The sequence below is a fragment of the Mytilus trossulus genome, chromosome 3 (assembly GCF_036588685.1).
Source record: "Mytilus trossulus isolate FHL-02 chromosome 3, PNRI_Mtr1.1.1.hap1, whole genome shotgun sequence".
In the NCBI taxonomy this organism is placed as follows: domain Eukaryota; kingdom Metazoa; phylum Mollusca; class Bivalvia; order Mytilida; family Mytilidae; genus Mytilus; species Mytilus trossulus.
Genome location: NC_086375.1, coordinates 20,712,975 through 20,730,268, shown reverse-complemented (window position 1 = coordinate 20,730,268; position 17,294 = coordinate 20,712,975). Strand labels below are relative to the sequence as shown.

The 17,294-nt window shown below is 32.0% G+C and overlaps 1 protein-coding gene across 1 annotated transcript; it reads right to left on the bottom strand.

Annotated features, from left to right (window-relative positions):
- Positions 1-12,604: 12,604 nt before the first annotated feature.
- Positions 12,605-14,103, bottom strand: LOC134709274 (uncharacterized). The gene has a single exon (XM_063569441.1). It carries the CDS (start codon positions 14,058-14,060, stop codon positions 13,020-13,022), a length of 1,041 nt encoding a protein of 346 aa, XP_063425511.1. The 5' UTR covers positions 14,061-14,103; the 3' UTR covers positions 12,605-13,019.
- Positions 14,104-17,294: the final 3,191 nt, after the last annotated feature.

Genomic DNA, 17,294 nt, shown 5'->3' with positions numbered 1-17,294 from the left:
TACAGTTGATTTAGAAGAAATACCGACATAGCTAGATAATACAATTAATTATCTAATTACAAATACAATTCTATATTAATATTCTTGCAATTGTTATAAAATACATCATATAACGTAATTACAACCCTGATCTTAAATTATATCCAATTTTTTTAAATTAACTTTTTGTGGGTTTGATCCAGTCGTGTGACGGACAGTTCGTGGTTCTGTTGTGCTGTCCTAAGTTGTTTTACGTGTTCTTTTTTATTCTGTAGTTAGAATGTCGAAATGTACAATTGTATTATTTATGTGTGTATTTATCTGTCTTGATTATTCTTGCATTTATTTGAAATGTATTCCTCTCATGTAATGTTGTCATTTTAGTGAATATTTAACATTGCCCTAAAAGCGCGAGGTTTGGCTAGCCACAAAACCAGGTTTAATCCACCATTTTTTTCATAAAATGTCCTGTACTAAGTCATGAAAATGACAGTTGTTATCTTATAGTTCGTTTCTGTGTGCGTTGCATTGTCTTTTTTTGTTGTTTTTGCACTTCAATATTTCTGTTGTTTCATCGTTTCCCTCTTATAGTTGATGTTTTTTCATCGGTTTTAGTTAATATCTCGGATTTGTTTTCTCTCAATCTTTTATCGACTTTCGAACAGCGGTATACTACTGTTGCTTTTATTTATATTCAGAAAAACTATCTTTTCTTATTGAATGTTTACGAAAGGGCTGACAAGTATATTCGAAATAAATATATTTTTGGAAATTGCAACATGCTAAGGAGTGTGTAGAACACTCCGAAAAATCATGACCCGACAGATCCTTGGTTTTTGTATGTACATGATTTTTTTCCAATTTTTTTTATCAATATGCATCAAAGATTAACATTTTTTACATTTCAGTTTTACAAGCTTTTCATGCAGATATCTCGATAACTTCTAAACATAATATATCGTGTGTTTGCATGTATATTTCTAATAACAAAGTTTGAAAAAATGTACAATTGTGGTTTAGGAATTACTTTAGAACTGTGTCGTCACCGGCATTGTTTTGTTAATGATTTTAACGACGGGTGAATTTTCTATTGTTCTCGTTCACTAGATTTCCAAAAGTTTCGAAATGAAAGTACCTAGATATATAAACTATGACTTTTCGGGAAAAGATTCAGTTTTCGACTGATCTTTATCATTCACCCCTCTGTTTTTAAAATGCCATTTGGTTTCATTACGTAAGAATGTATGTGTGCCAATCTTTATGAAAACGTTAATAGTGCATTTTTTTTTAAATTTGATAAATATACAGCAAAAAATTACGTTTTATTTCTACATGTGTGAACATTTGATAAATATGAGTTATTTGAAAAAACAAATTGCACAAATTGAAAGGACATGTATATAAAACAGAATTTACAAATGATTTAACAAAAAACAGCTTGTGTTTATCTTTTAAAACAAAAAAGCTATGTATTTCTGTGGCAAGAAAAAACACGTCCACAAATTCGAATTTTCAGCAGATATATAAAACTTGGACCTCATTTTACTCAAAAAGTAGCACATGAAGGTATATTTTTTTATTACATATTTGATTTAATCCGGCACAAATGGCCAATATGCAAATTGTCAGCAAAATTTACATATGGGATCAAAACTGTATCGTATGCCCTTAGAGTGATATATACTAAACATCCTTAAAAGCTTATTAGGTGAATCTTTATCAATCAGTACGTTCACACTGATTTATTATATGGTAGTATGTACATAGGGACGTATATAGGCTGTTTAGTTATATATCATTTAAATGTAACAAATGTATTAAAAGACATGTTCAGGCTTACCATTTGAAAAAAATCACATTAAAGTCACATAGACTTGGCTGCATCAACAAACCTTAATGTCGCAGTGTTATTTGAACTTTCGGTGGATTTGTACTGAATAATACTTTAATCTGGGACAGCATGATTTAGTTACTAGAATTTTTGGCTTTGGATGAGGTTTTTTTCAGAACTGCTAATTCTCTTAAAATGATCGGTACTTTGTATATTTGCCGGGTCTGGCTTGAGGGCGGGCGGAGGGGTGAACGGTGGGAAAGTGAGGACCGAATTCGTGTAATCATGCCCTTGTGTAGTTTCCAACCTTGATCCCTGAAACATAACTAGAAGAGTGCACACATGGTAAAGTTGTACACTTGCTATTCTGAGTGTTTTTGTTCCCCCGCCTTCCTATTTCCAAATTTGGGAATTTGATCATTTATTCACATATTTAAATGTTTAATTTAACGTATTCTCCATTGTTTGAGAAATATTCTGCGCAACCCAAACATTTGCAAATAATACATGCAATTTGAAAACGAGAACAAATTAAAAAAAAAAAGTATAGATTATGTTAAGTTGGAAGATCGGGATGAAAGTAACATGTTTTGGATTGCAAATGAAGGTATTTGGTAGAATAAGTTTTATCTAACAACTGGTTATCCAATGACCCTTCAAAGAGTTGTTGCAATATGGTTCGTTACCGAGGTTCTCTGCTCCAAAAGGCATATTAACAGACTTGGCTGATTTAAACATCTCTTAAAATAAAATAAAATGAGAGGGAGTCGTATCCCTCAGACGGAGACTGGTATCTTTTGTTATACCCGGGTTACCAGCGAAGCAAGATAAGAATGTTCAGCATCTTTTCAATCTATTGAAGATGAATTGTAATGTACTAGCACTTTTTAATTTTGGTAACTAGTAACTTTTGATAGTGTGTTGCGGTGTCATTGTCGTTTCCGTCTTGTTACTTATTTTATTCACATTTTTAACAAACGTTGATAAAGACATTTAATGTATGACACATATGCATTTATTTAATGCCTTTATCAATTTATGATCAATAAACAGAAGCCAAACTAATCATATTCTATTCCTTATTACAGAATATTAAAGTCATAGAAAGGTTATCACACATAAAACCTTTAAAGGGTAACAAAACATTGCTTATCAAATCATGGAAGGAATATCGAGTCAATATAATACATTCAGGATCAAATTAACCTAGAGTATACACATTTTAGTTCTTCGTTAATCTGTCCGTTTTTGTGTTGGTTCAATATTATTTCATATCTACGATCACTATTATTTATTTAAGATTTGTATTACATAATACCGAAATACTGAAACATAATCACACAAGACAAAACACGGATATGAATGGTGTTGTTTATTAATAACCTTGTGGTACCCTTTGAGTACATAACGTTGATGTCTTTATATTTTTTTGTTATACTTGACTTATATTTCATTATTAAAGGCGAAAAAAGGGGAAAAAAGAGTGTAAACAGACACAAATACGCATATCCAAACACATCCGTACGTACATGCATACACATATACACAACTTCAAAACAAATAATTTAAGGTAGATCATAAGTAAATATTTTTTGAGACAGAATTTTCTTATTCTTTGCCAAAATGAAGATTTTAGTATACTCTTTTCAGAAATGTAATAAAAAGTATGACTTTGGTAATTTATTTCATTTGTTGAGGAAAACTAGGATTAAGTTTTTCGGATGCATCATTTTAACAGAATATATAATTTTATTATTCGACACTACCTTACAGAAATTATCCCGTGTATGTAAAGATGTGGTGTTTAAGATAGTGAAACATTACTAATATATATGCACTTTAAAAGTAAATATTAACAACACTTTTCTTTGATGTAATATATGATTTCAATTTCAATATATAAACCTCTTATTCTAAAAATATTTGAACAAAACAGTAACCGTGTTCACTTGAGTTTATCTTCTTTTATGTTTTAATTTGAAAAAAAAAGAACCAAAAATAATAGATACTTCGAGACAACACATAATAGTTTTCATCAAATATAAATTGATAAATAAATAATCATAAATTGAAAATCATATCATAAAGCTTGCCTCAAATCATTTACCCTAAGAAAGGGGTTGAAATTGACATTGAATTATTAATAAGAATCATTATCTCCTTGTTGCATTGATAGAGAATTTATGTTTTTTTTTTGGTTGGGTTCGTGTTGTTCAATTTTAAGTTTTTCTGTGTCAGATGAACGTTGAATTGTTCTTTTGAAATCAAATGTCCACCCATTTTATCTAGCAACACTGGTGTACAACTGACTGATGTACTGTGTTTTATATACAAATAATTTTACTTTTAATAGAAAATGCCAGTTATACGTTATTGAAGACTAAATGCTTTTACAAACATTAAGTTCCTTTTCTTTAAATTTTATATGGACGAAGAAAACTGGTCAAATCATATCATTCATTTTTGTCACTCGATAAGATCAGGTTGTTTGCAGTTTTTAAACACACATTTACTTGAGTAAAATACAGGGTAGTTCCAAAAATTAATCAAATGATTCCACTGGAACCAAGCTGCCCACTAGGACCAAGCTGTCCGCTGGGACCAAGCTGTCCACTGGGACCAAGCTGTACTTTGGTCAATGTTGGTATTAGTCCGTTGATTGAGATCTGCTTAAGTGTGGCTAGGATACCTCATATGTCGGCTGAGAAATATCTATATTAATCTGCTTATTCCATTTATGATACTACATTTTTTTCAAAGAAAACATGATTATAACACAACTTTATTTTATTTTGGTTAACTGTTTCATTTCCGAGCTCTATCGCGTTCTTGATGATGAAGTTAAACCAACAAAAGCTCATACTCGCATGCAATTCGTGAAGTGCTATATTAATGTTTTTTTTGTTTTGAATAAATACAGATATTAAAAGAAATGTGAAAATTCGAAAATTACACATATATGAATTTTTTTTTACCATTAATTACAGTTGACTTCAATCTGATAACAATTCAGATTTACTCGTCTCATATGAGCATAACAAAATCGTGGATTTAGATTTCAATAAGATTTGATTGACACATATATACCAAATCCCTATGTTTGTCTCTCTGGCAATCTTCCATTTTTCTGTGATCTTATTTGATGCATCATAAAAACCTTGATCTTTAAATAGATATCGTTTTTGAAATAACACTTTTTAAAGAACCTTTCTAACTTTTGTTCGGTTTTCGTTTGAACAAAAAGATGTTTTATAAAAAGCACATTAGAGTTCTATTTTTATGTAAACAAATCAAATAAACCAATGTTATCTGTTCATCTAAACGAAACACCAGTCGAACATCAAATTTATCAAGGATGTTAGAAATATAATGGTATATGTCGTGAGAATTAAATAGCAAAACATTGATTTTGGAATAATTAATCTTTGGTACATTCATTCATTACATCTAAGTTTAAATTTTAAAGTTTGAAGTTTACATATACAAAAAATAAACATACAGACTCATCTCCCCAACAACCAATCAATAGAATCCAGATGGTTATGATGTTCTTACTACGTCCTTGGTCTTATTGATATAATAGCCCAGGGCTTTCAATTGTTTTGTACCCTGTATTTTAAAACATCGACTTGTCTGTCGAAATTTCGAGTTAACGGTCAAACACTTCGGTACCACGCTGTTATTGCATCATTTCTGAGGTAGGTTATACAAGTTAAACTATAATAACCGTTGTAATTCAAAACCGGACTTTTTTTATGTTTGGATAAAGGTTTAACTTAAAACGTTTCAAATTCCAAAAATAAAAAGTAAAATCACAAAAATACTAAGCTCAGAGGAAAATCAAATCGGAAAGTCCATAATCACATGGCAAAATCTAGAAAAATAGGAGAAGAACGGTTATATATATTAAAACTGCAGGATGAAGTTTTCACTAAAATACAATCATTCAAATACGAGAACCATACTAAAGCTCATTTAAAGTGAAATGCCAATACTTAATATCAAATTGATGTAAATCATTACAATATTGACAAGTTTTCCTATCAAAAGTTTTATAAAGATGCATTAGCCATTAATAGTGCGTACAACGGATAGTTATCGATTCTACTTGTTGTAATTCAGATGACTATACCGGATTAATTGGATTTTAATGAATATTTCATTGCGTCCTTGTTATTCCCTTCAAACATCATGATCAAAATGCAAAGATGAATATATATGAATAAATCCGGTAAGGTTTAATATTAAAATAACGATTGTAGAACATGGAAAACATTTTGTATTTAGCAATTTTACAGATGAAATGAAGACTGAATATGGTGAATTAGTTATAAGACAGAATACTTTGGTAGAAATTATGTACGATATAAGGATATTCAACAACTTCAGTAGTTTAAATAGCAGCCTTAAAAAGAAGAAATTTAATAAGTACAGTTATGGTATAATTATATAACCCCTTCTTTTCCCTCAAAACAATCACGACTTTATCAAAGGATATTTTTTTTCGATGAAAAACCACCGACTTTCTGATTTTCCTTCTAACATTGACAAAAGGAAGGACACGGTTTACCAAATAGAACACTATAATATCTTTAGTGTCATAGGTCGGTTGAATAGGTGAAACATTTATGAACCGGAAATCTAAGTTATCATTACATCTAAAAACTTTGTTTTTGACGGACAGATTGTGAGACAAAGCGAAATATAATTATAACTACATATATTAGGGGGAAAATATCTTTTATTTATGTTCTTTATGTTAACAGCTGCTGACGATCTCATTCATTTCAACGAACAAGGGAAATAACTCCGATCTAACCATTGAGCTTGTAAATTTAGAAGTATTATGTTGATGGTTTGACAACATAGAGCCGTACAAATTATTATTGCTGACTGTACAAAACTATTGCATTAACTGGTTTTGATAAAGTTGTTTTTTATCAATTTAAATGTCTTATATTGTAATGTTTAGGGTCATTAAAACAACGATTTATAGATAATAATATTATCTGTTATGAAAGATTTTATGGATTATTTTAACTGCACACCTTTGTTATGCATATTGATAAGTCAATGTAAAATAATACAACATAAAGTCTTTGCTCTTTCTGTGCAAATAAGATTTTTCTAAAATTTCGAACGAGAGTTTAAGACAGAAGTTTTAATTTGATTGTTCATTTAGCAGTAGTAGTTTCAAATAATACAAATGTGTTCTATAAAGAAATACTATTTGACAAATTGATGAAATAAGGGAAAACATAGTTTACATGAATGGTTCAGTTCGGATGGGTGCAAAATACAATGATATCTCATTGTTTTTAATATTTAGCAAACCTGTTATCCATGCGTTTTTACCCAAATTCTATCTAATTTGCTGCTTGAGTGGTTTATTTGATCTGAAGATGCACATTTTAATGAGATCTCCACAATTAAAAATCAAACGGAGGAAAACATTGATATGATTTAGACTGAAAAGATTTAAAAGAAAAAAACAACTTTATATTAAATTGAAAATTTAAAAATTTGAATAAATTTATAATGATTTAATTTCTAAATATACACTTCTATAACCTTTAAATATTTCACTTGCATAAGGCCTTATTAATATTAGTTAACCATGATTGTACAAAAAGTCTTATTTATCAAAAAATCCCTTTGAACTTTAATGTAATGATGCAAATACAATACTATTGCATTCCAACAACCAAAATAATTATTTCTTAGCGTCATTCGTCTATTTATTCATATTGAAAAGTCAGAGAAATATTTTTATAAAGAGGAATGTCGTATTACTTCCCTCCTGGGAAGTATCGCATTTTCTAATATTTATCAAACAATGTCTTTTTATACGAAAATATGTCACAACAAAATAAAACTATACTGTAATACGATTAAGGTATGTTTTAAGATGAAGTTTTTAGCATCTGCATTAATAATACATTAAGATGAAGTATACTACCATAGGTTTGTTCCATTCTTTTGTAGTTGTATAATAAAAAAAACACCTGTTTTTTTTTTTTTAAATCAAATTAATCAATCTGCAAAGAAATGGCACGGAATGATAAAAATCTTCTTCGCGTGATCATTTAAGTATTTGATATTATGTAAATAAGTGTTAAATATAGCTGTAAGAGATGGATTAACTTCTTTATATAGAGTCCACTCAAAAACTTAATCGCATAAGAATCAAATAATATTATATAAATATTTAAAATATATTGTGCTTAACCTGCACATGAAAAATGGTAATCATTCATCAAGCAACGATAATGATATTTACATCCCAGCTCCTTTGTTCTAACAGGGGTGATCTGAGCCGGATCACCCCTACCAGATCACCCCACTTTGAGTTTCTTTGTTATGCATGCTTTCCTTAGTTCTGTAACATGTTGGCGGAAATGTCATATCCAATATAAAACTTAAAATTAATTATACGGAAAAGACTATCTATCAAAATTCGCGTAGAAAAAATCCAGTGTATATGCTGGAATTCGAACTCAAGACCTTTAGCATATCAAGCCACGACACATACCACTACACCAGAACAACTAAGTAATATAACATTGTTAAAGGAAGCAAGATACTTTTATAAGTGGGGCGAGTTGGCAGACCTTTATTCAGTGGGGTTTAAACCCTTTTCGTTAATAGGTGAGTTGTCAGACTGATTGTTCAATTTAATTTTACACTTTTGTCAAAAGTGGGGCGAGTAGGTAAACAATAGTGGGCGATTTTTTTTATAAAGTGGCGATAAAGTGTAGGCCGATTGGCCATTGGGGTGAGTTGACATTGTTTGATAGCTACTCGTCGTGTTCGGGGATCATAGTAATAAATAAAGTATATTTTAATGGTTGTGTGGCGTTCTGAACTTGATTTTAAGAATTTTAAATGTTTTTTCGTCTAATCTAAAACAGTTGGGATGTAAAATAGTTATCCCATTCGGATTTGGCGTGTCAGTGTTAGATCACCCTCTGGCCTCCGACCATCGGGGTGATCTTACACTGACACCGCGTCCTCGTGGGATAACTATTACTTATAATAACTAGAGGCTCACCTGACTCTACTTGGGTTTTTGAAATCGTATAAAAAGATAAAATTTTGCTACAAGTAACAACACTTGGCCAGCACCTCATTAGAAAGGAACATTTATGCTATGTTTGGTTTCATTCAATTCAGTGGTTAACTAGAAGAAGACTTTTGTATGCATTTCCAAAAGAGTCCTATGTTAAACTAAGCCCCCTACTGGCGGCCATCTTGGATGATGGATCTGCTACAAATTAACAACACTTGGTCAGCATCTCATCAGGAACATTCATGCTATGTTTGGTTTCATTCCATTCAGTGGCTCTCTAAAATAAAAAAAAATGTGTATGTACTTCCCATAGGGTCCTATGTAAATCTAAGTCCCCAGCCGGCGGCCATCTTGGATAATGGATCAGCTACAAAGTTACAACACTTGGTCAGCACCTTATAAGGAACATTCATGCCATGTTTGGATTCATTCCATTCAGTTGTTCTCTAAAAGAAGTCATTTGTATGCATTTTCCATTGGGTCCTATCTTAAACTAAGTCCCCGCCGGCGGCCATCTTGGATGATGAATCGGCTGCATAGTAAAAACAATTGTTCACCTCGTAAGAAACATTCATGCCATGTTTGGTTTCATTCCATTCAGTGGTTCTCTAAAAGAAGTCATATATAAAAAAGAAGATGTGGTATGATTGCCAATGAGACAACTATCCACAAAAGACCAAAATGACACAGACATTAACAACTATAGGTAACCGTACGGCCTTCAACAATGAGCAAAGCCCATACCACATAGTCAGCTATAATAGGCCCCGATAAGACAATGTAAAACAATTCAAACGAGAAAACTAACAACCTCATATATGTACAAAAATGAACGAAAAAAATGTGTAGCACATAAACAAACGACAACCGCTGAATTACAGGCTCCTGACTTGGGACAGACACATACATAAATGCATTCCCATAGGGTCCTATGTTAAACTAATTCCCCGGCTGGCGGCCATCTTGGATGATGGATCGGCTACAAAGTAACATCCATGCCATGTTTGGTTTCATTCCATTCAGTGGTTCTCTAAAAGAAGTCATTTGTATGCATTTCCCATAGGGTCATATGTTAAACTTAGTCCCTGCTGGCGGCCATCTTGGATGATGGATCGGCTACAAAGTAACAAAACGTGGTCAGCACCTCATAAGGAATATTCATGCCATGTTTCGTTTTATTCCATTCAGTGGTTCTCTAGAAGAAGTTCAAAATGTAACAAATAATGGACTTCAGCAATGGATGAGCCCATGTTATATAATATCTCCCAATATAATATAAGATTTGGCATAATTGCAAATGAGACAGCAATCCAACAGAACCATGATGACGTAGATTTAAGCATGTATAGGTCACCTTACAACATTCAACAATGAGAAATTTCGTTTAAATAGTCAGCTATAAATGATACCACAACTACAAAAATGTAAAACAATACAAACGAAATAACCAAACGGCCTGATTTAAGACAAAAAAGTGGAAGAAAACCAAATATAACAGAGAACAACCAACAATAACACTGAATCATAGGTTCCTGACTTATATTTATGATATTTTTTCTGTACACAGTTTCTTTCTCACTTCTTTAGTTTTTGTCACGAAATTGTAAAAATCCTCATTGAAGAGCAAAAACTACAATATAGAATCTTACTCGGCAAAAATTTACTGATTTGTAGATCTTGTCTTATTGATTTTTTTTGCTAATAAATGTTCATCTAATATATCATAGTTTTCAAGTTGATAGGTACACACATTAAACGTGGGTTAAAAATAGTCATTTAAGAATAATAACTACAATTAAAAATCAATTATTCAGAGAACAATTGAAGGTCTTTCCACCTCGATAATAAGAATGAAATTTAAAAAAAAAGATGTAAGAAAAGGTCACTCCTGGTTGATGTAATGTGGTACCTAAAACTGATATAAAAAATAAGATTAATAGGTATATGCAGAAGACTTAATTGTTTTATAATGAACAAAAACAAATTTAAGGCAAAGGTCAAAATCTAGAACGTCAAGTTGACCTTTGACCTTGACCTCAATTTCAGTGATCTCGAATCAAAAGACCCCCGATCAATCACTTGTATGATTGTAGAGAAATATCGATTTCAAATACAAAAGGGGAGAAAACTCCTAAAAGGATTGACAAAAACACTTCGACTTAAATGGGTTGAAGTTGCCCCTTGTTGTAAACAGTAATTTGGAAAATACATCGTATCATTAACTGTTACAGTTTCCTTTGAATATAGATAACAAGCAAATTCCAAAATTTAGAATATGACCTTGACCTTTAACCTTGACCTGAAATTCAAGGTCATAGGTCAGTGACCTCAGACAGGAAGGCCCCAGGTCAATCACTTGTATGGTTGTGGAGAAATAGTGATTTTGTATACAAAAGGGGAGAAAACTTATTGTAAACAGTAATTTGGCAAACACATCATATCATTAACTGTAACAGTTTCTTTTGAATAACGATAACAAACAAAATTCAAAATTTATAAAATGACCTTGACCTTTGACCTTGGCCTCAATTTCAAGGTCATGGGTCAGTGAACTCAAATTAGAAGGTCCGAGGTCAATCACTTGTATGGTTGTGGAGAAATAATGATTTCAAATACATAAGGGGAGAAAACTCCTATAAGGGTTAACCAAAACACTTCGACTGAATAAGTTGAAGTTGCGCCTTATTGTAAACAGTGATTTTGCAAACATATCATATCATTAACTGTTACAGTTTCTTTTGAATAACGATAACAAGCAAAATTCAAAAATTTATAACATGACCTTGACCTTAGACCTTGACCTCAATTTACTTTATATGGACCAAGGACTTCATATCAAAAGACTGTAGGCCTCTACAACTTATACCGTATGAATTAACCCAACATATCGTTTATTTTAAATTTTCAAAGGGAAATAACTCCCATAAGATGTCTTCTGATCACCTCAGTCAAAATAAAACAAATCATTCTTAAGAGTAGACGAACAATTTGGTGAAAACAGTTTGTAGAAATCGTTTACGGTTTTAGAGATATATCGATAACAAGAAAAAGGGGAAGTGGGGAGATTACTCCTATAAGAATAAGTGTTCGGTCACACAGGGTGAGTTTTGAAACCTCCATTACTGAACAACATCATTGGCCAAACATCCATTTGATATGTTGTAAAACAAAAAAGCAACTCAGACGGCAGAAGAAAAAAAAAATAATCAGAAGAAAAACAATAGGTCTTTCCACGAAAAGTGGAAAGACCTATAATAAGTAGTAAAATGACGATTTCGGTGAGCTCAACAATCTGACCACAGTGTATTTCAAAGGTTGAATATTTCTTAGGAATATGGTTTTCTATGTTGGCATTTTTTTCCCATAAATATTTTAAAATTGATTCATACCAAGAGTGCTATTTTGTTTCAAATAGCTTTTTAGAACCATAATATGCAGCTTTTAACAAGGGAAATGATGAGCCAATATTTTCTAAACAATGCATGGATTGCTTTTGTAAAGGCGAATAGTTGCTGTTCTAAAATCATATTATAAGATAATTTTAATCCGAACGCATTACCGTGCGTAACGCATGCCAATATCCTAAAGCATGTTTGACAAGAGTTATCATAATGCAGTGGAAAACGGTCTAATGAATAATTTAATTATATAGACACATAATCTCACGTATGAGGTCTTGTTTACTATTTTAGGAATAAAAATAATAGTTCATTCTCAATGAGAGGATCGTCTGTTAATATTATTTTCGACTTATCATTTTGCCGGAATGTCCCTGTGGTATCTTTCGCCTCTCATTAATTAATGTTAATTGTTTTCATGAGATCAGTATAACAACATTATTTGCGTTTGTTAGTTTAAATAGTTTCGTGGCAATTCATCAACAAAATAAAATCAAAACTGGCAAAAATAAAACAATAAAAAAAACAGCCCGGTTTTGATTTTTTGAAATAGTATGGAACTTCTACTGTTATACATAACTCGACATTAAATGAATAATTTAATCGAATTATTATCTATTTTCGTCAGTAATATTATAAAAGACCTGTTTTGAAAATAATTTGACAACTCGGAGCATTTATCCAACATTTAAACATGTAAGACATTAATCAAAATTTTTGAACAAGTAAGAAAACAAATACGTCAACATAGATCGTTTTCCTCCAATTGTAGCTGAATAGCTGGATCAAGTCGTAAATACCGACATCGTTTTAATTTTTCAACTTCTTCTGGTGTTAAAAGTTTCACAGTTTTTGCCGTTCTTTTAAATCCAAGTTTAATCTCCTCTGTTGTTTCTAATATCCTGTTTTTTCGTTCCTTTTCCTTCTCTGCAACAGTTTGTGCTTTCTTAGATTTCACTCTGAATGGGTCAGGTTTATTCATATTTGCAAAGTATGACGTTTTCTTTGTTGGGTCCGTACGTTTTCTGTAAAGTCGCTTTTCTATGCTGTCAACAGAATCACATATAACCATATTCTGTTTATGTGCTGTTTTCACTAAATCTCCAAAAATTTTGCCTTTGTTTAATTCCATGTTTGTTTTTGAATAACAAACTTGAAGCTTTCGAAGTCCCGGTTTTGCCGGTGTTAAATACTGACTGGCTTTGGCAAATACTTTGCTCTGTCCATGTAGAAATGACTTTGACCGTTCTAGTCGTGAGTCATAATAAGAGTTAAGGTTACTTATAATTTTAATTTTTTTCTGATAAGAATCGCTGCATGAAGTCTGCGCCTCATCAGGAAATTTAATATTAACTGTTCTTTTTATTGGAGAAGACTGACATCTTTGTAATTTCCCAGACACATATCTGGATTGAGGACTTCCGCTTTTGACATCATTGTTTTCCATCTCAACACATATATTAGTATTTCCATTCGAATTGATATGATTTTTTTCCGTCCAGTTTTTTCTTTTGTATGACGAGGCACTTTTTAGAATTGACTTCCGTTCTTCTGATTGTGCATCCGATGCTGATGACACAAGAGAACCAGTGGTAGAACAAGACAAGAAGCGAATGTCATTATCACATTGCTGTAAATCCGTATTCCTCATTAAACTCGCTAAATCATCTACGGTACAAATTTTCTTAATTTCTGGCGAATTAACAGAGTGGTCTTCCAAATTATTGTCTTCCTCAAGAAAACCTGAATCTGACCGAATATCTAGAGAATTATGTGACAACATACCTCCACTGTTAACTAGCACATAAGAAGTAACTGTGTTTCAAGTAAAGTATATGACTTTAAAATGCGGGTCCAATACAGTTATAAATCTGATTATCAGTACATTAAGATACAATAATTGCACAGAGGAAGCAAAAACACTTAAACATTACATAGATATTCGGACCGTTCCTTTAGGATCAGTGTTGGATCATAAATTATTACTACTTCACAAACTAATTTCTCCCTTTAAAGTTGTAAATCTTTCAACAGTCCATAAAACTCCTGATATTTATACTATATCTGCAATATATTGCATACTTGAGGGTTATATGTCCCTCAATAAACAAAGCCTGATAAACTCTTAGATTTACTTCTTGTAAACTTTACTGGTTAAACTTTAGCATTTATTAACGGTTTTCAAATTTTCAAAGCATATTTTTATCGAGAGTGAAGGTAGAAATTATTTATCATGTGATGTGGAAAATTTATATAAACTTAATTACTTTTTACAGACTAAAGTTAATTATTAAATTATTGACTATCAGTAATTCGAAAGCTTTGCCATTGTGCTCGTTTCATGAACAAATAATATCAATGCAATGATTTGAGTTCATTGCAAAGTAATATTGCTACATTGAAAAGAGCAATAAATCGACTTGAAATTCTTTTGAAAGCTGTTTATATTAACTCTGCATGTTTTCTCGTTTTAACCAAAAGAACACGTTCATATTCATGAAAAGACAACGTTTCAGTAGATTGTATATAAAAAGCCTATTTAGTAGGATAGTTTGACGACATTCACATTTCATGTTAACATTTATAGCATTGCGTTGTAAGTACTATTTAACCTCCACTTATATATAAAAAAAAACTTTTATCGATAACAAAATCGCGTATTCTAACACACATTCTTCAGCGCGACTCGCGTTGCTTCTTCAAGTTTGAAATTCCATTCAGTGTATGGTTATATCTATTATATGATGATTTGTGAGGGACTCGTTCGCCTGTTTTCGTTTCGCTTTTAAAGATATGTTTTACTGACTTTTCCTTTATGGTTCCATCTCGATTAAAAACTATACGCAATTTTGTCCAAATCAAGTTACTTAATTGATGACCTGATTATTTACATCTAATATGTATTGGGTATCTAACTGTGTTCAGTAGACATTATGCTAAATATGTTACCAGATAAAACACGAAGTGGTTAGGTTGCTTGTTTGATGCTTGATAGACACATGCACCAGAAAGAATTTCACAGGTCATGAATCCATCGAATTTTAATTATATTTTTTTAAGGATAATGATCATTGGGATACGTTCATAAATACCTTTGGTAACACGGAACAAAAACAGATATATTAAAATCTGAATCATAATTAGGCCAGTTTGGCGCAATTTTGTAAACTTTGGTAAACTGATTAAAAATATGTTTTGGCTAGTTTATATGACGTGATCGTGATCCTATGTACCTGAAAGTAATATATGTACAATTTCTTTTGTGTATTTAGGATGAATGTGAAGTTAGCAGCCGGTTCGTTATTTGTTATTCGATATTCAATATCCAATCGGCTGCTAGCAGCCGGTTTGATATTCAAAATTTAGTGAAAAAATTATAAGAAAATTATATACTTGATAACATAAAAAGCATGATTTTCATATCTAAAAAGACTGATAAGATGCGTAGGAAATCGTTAAATGACCTTTTCAAGCTGTCGTAATTTCTCGTCGTAATTTCTCGTTGTCCTCGAATATAAACCCTTTTCCATGTTACATATTTGTCTTTATGTAATATAGAGTTTTGTCAATAACACGACTTCAAAGATGTACTTTTGTGTATTATATGTCTTAAGACAAAAAGAAAACCCCATAACTCTAGAAATATTTATAACTATAAATAGAAATATATATGGAGAGCCAAAAAAACAAAAACAAATCATTCGAAAAATGTCAAAATTTTAGGACAAAGGGCACAGGGTAATGGTGAGAGCCTCCTGATCTCTCAATCTTTCTAATATTTGACAGACATTTAGTCAATAGGTAGATACAAACGTGACTAAAAGGAATTTGGGTACACTTCCTGTCTTCTATGTTTACGGAGCGCCCAAAGTGCCAGTTGGATATTCAAAATATATAGCGAAAACCTACCCGAGACCGCTTGAATGAGGTTGAGACCCCCCGGGTATTTCAATGTCCATAAAATTCAACCAAATCATTGACTCTGTATATATGAAGGTTGTATTAGATGTATTTACCAGAATAACGTCATCTTCCATATCTACGGAGGGCTAAGATTGTCACTTTTCAGTCGAAAAATGTCAAAATTTTAGGACAAAGGGCACAGGGTAATGGTGAGAGCCTCCTGATCTCTCAATCTTTCTAATATTTGACAGACATTTAGTCAATAGGTAGATACAAACGTGACTAAAAGGAATTTGGGTACACTTCCTGTCTTCTATGTTTACGGAGCGCCCAAAGTGCCAGTTGGATATTCAAAATATATAGCGAAAACCTACCCGAGACCGCTTGAATGAGGTTGAGACCCCCCGGGTATTTCAATGTCCATAAAATTCAACCAAATCATTGACTCTGTATATATGAAGGTTGTATTAGATGTATTTACCAGAATAACGTCATCTTCCATATCTACGGAGGGCTAAGATTGTCACTTTTCAGTCGAAAAATGTCAAAATTTTAGGACAAAGGGCACAGGGTAATGGTGAGAGCCTCCTGATCTCTCAATCTTTCTAATATTTGACAGACATTTAGTCAATAGGTAGATACAAACGTGACTAAAAGGAATTTGGGTACACTTCCTGTCTTCTATGTTTACGGAGCGCCCAAAGTGCCAGTTGGATATTCAAAATATATAGCGAAAACCTACCCGAGACCGCTTGAATGAGGTTGAGACCCCCCGGGTATTTCAATGTCCATAAAATTCAACCAAATCATTGACTCTGTATATATGAAGGTTGTATTAGATGTATTTACCAGAATAACGTCATCTTCCATATCTACGGAGGGCTAAGATTGTCACTTTTCAGTCGAAAAATGTCAAAATTTTAGGACAAAGGGCACAGGGTAATGGTGAGAGCCTCCTGATCTCTCAATCTTTCTAATATTTGACAGACATTTAGTCAATAGGTAGATACAAACGTGACTAAAAGGAATTTGGGTACACTTCCTGTCTTCTATGTTTACGGAGCGCCCAAAGTGCCAGTTGGATATTCAAAATATATAGCGAAAACCTACCCGA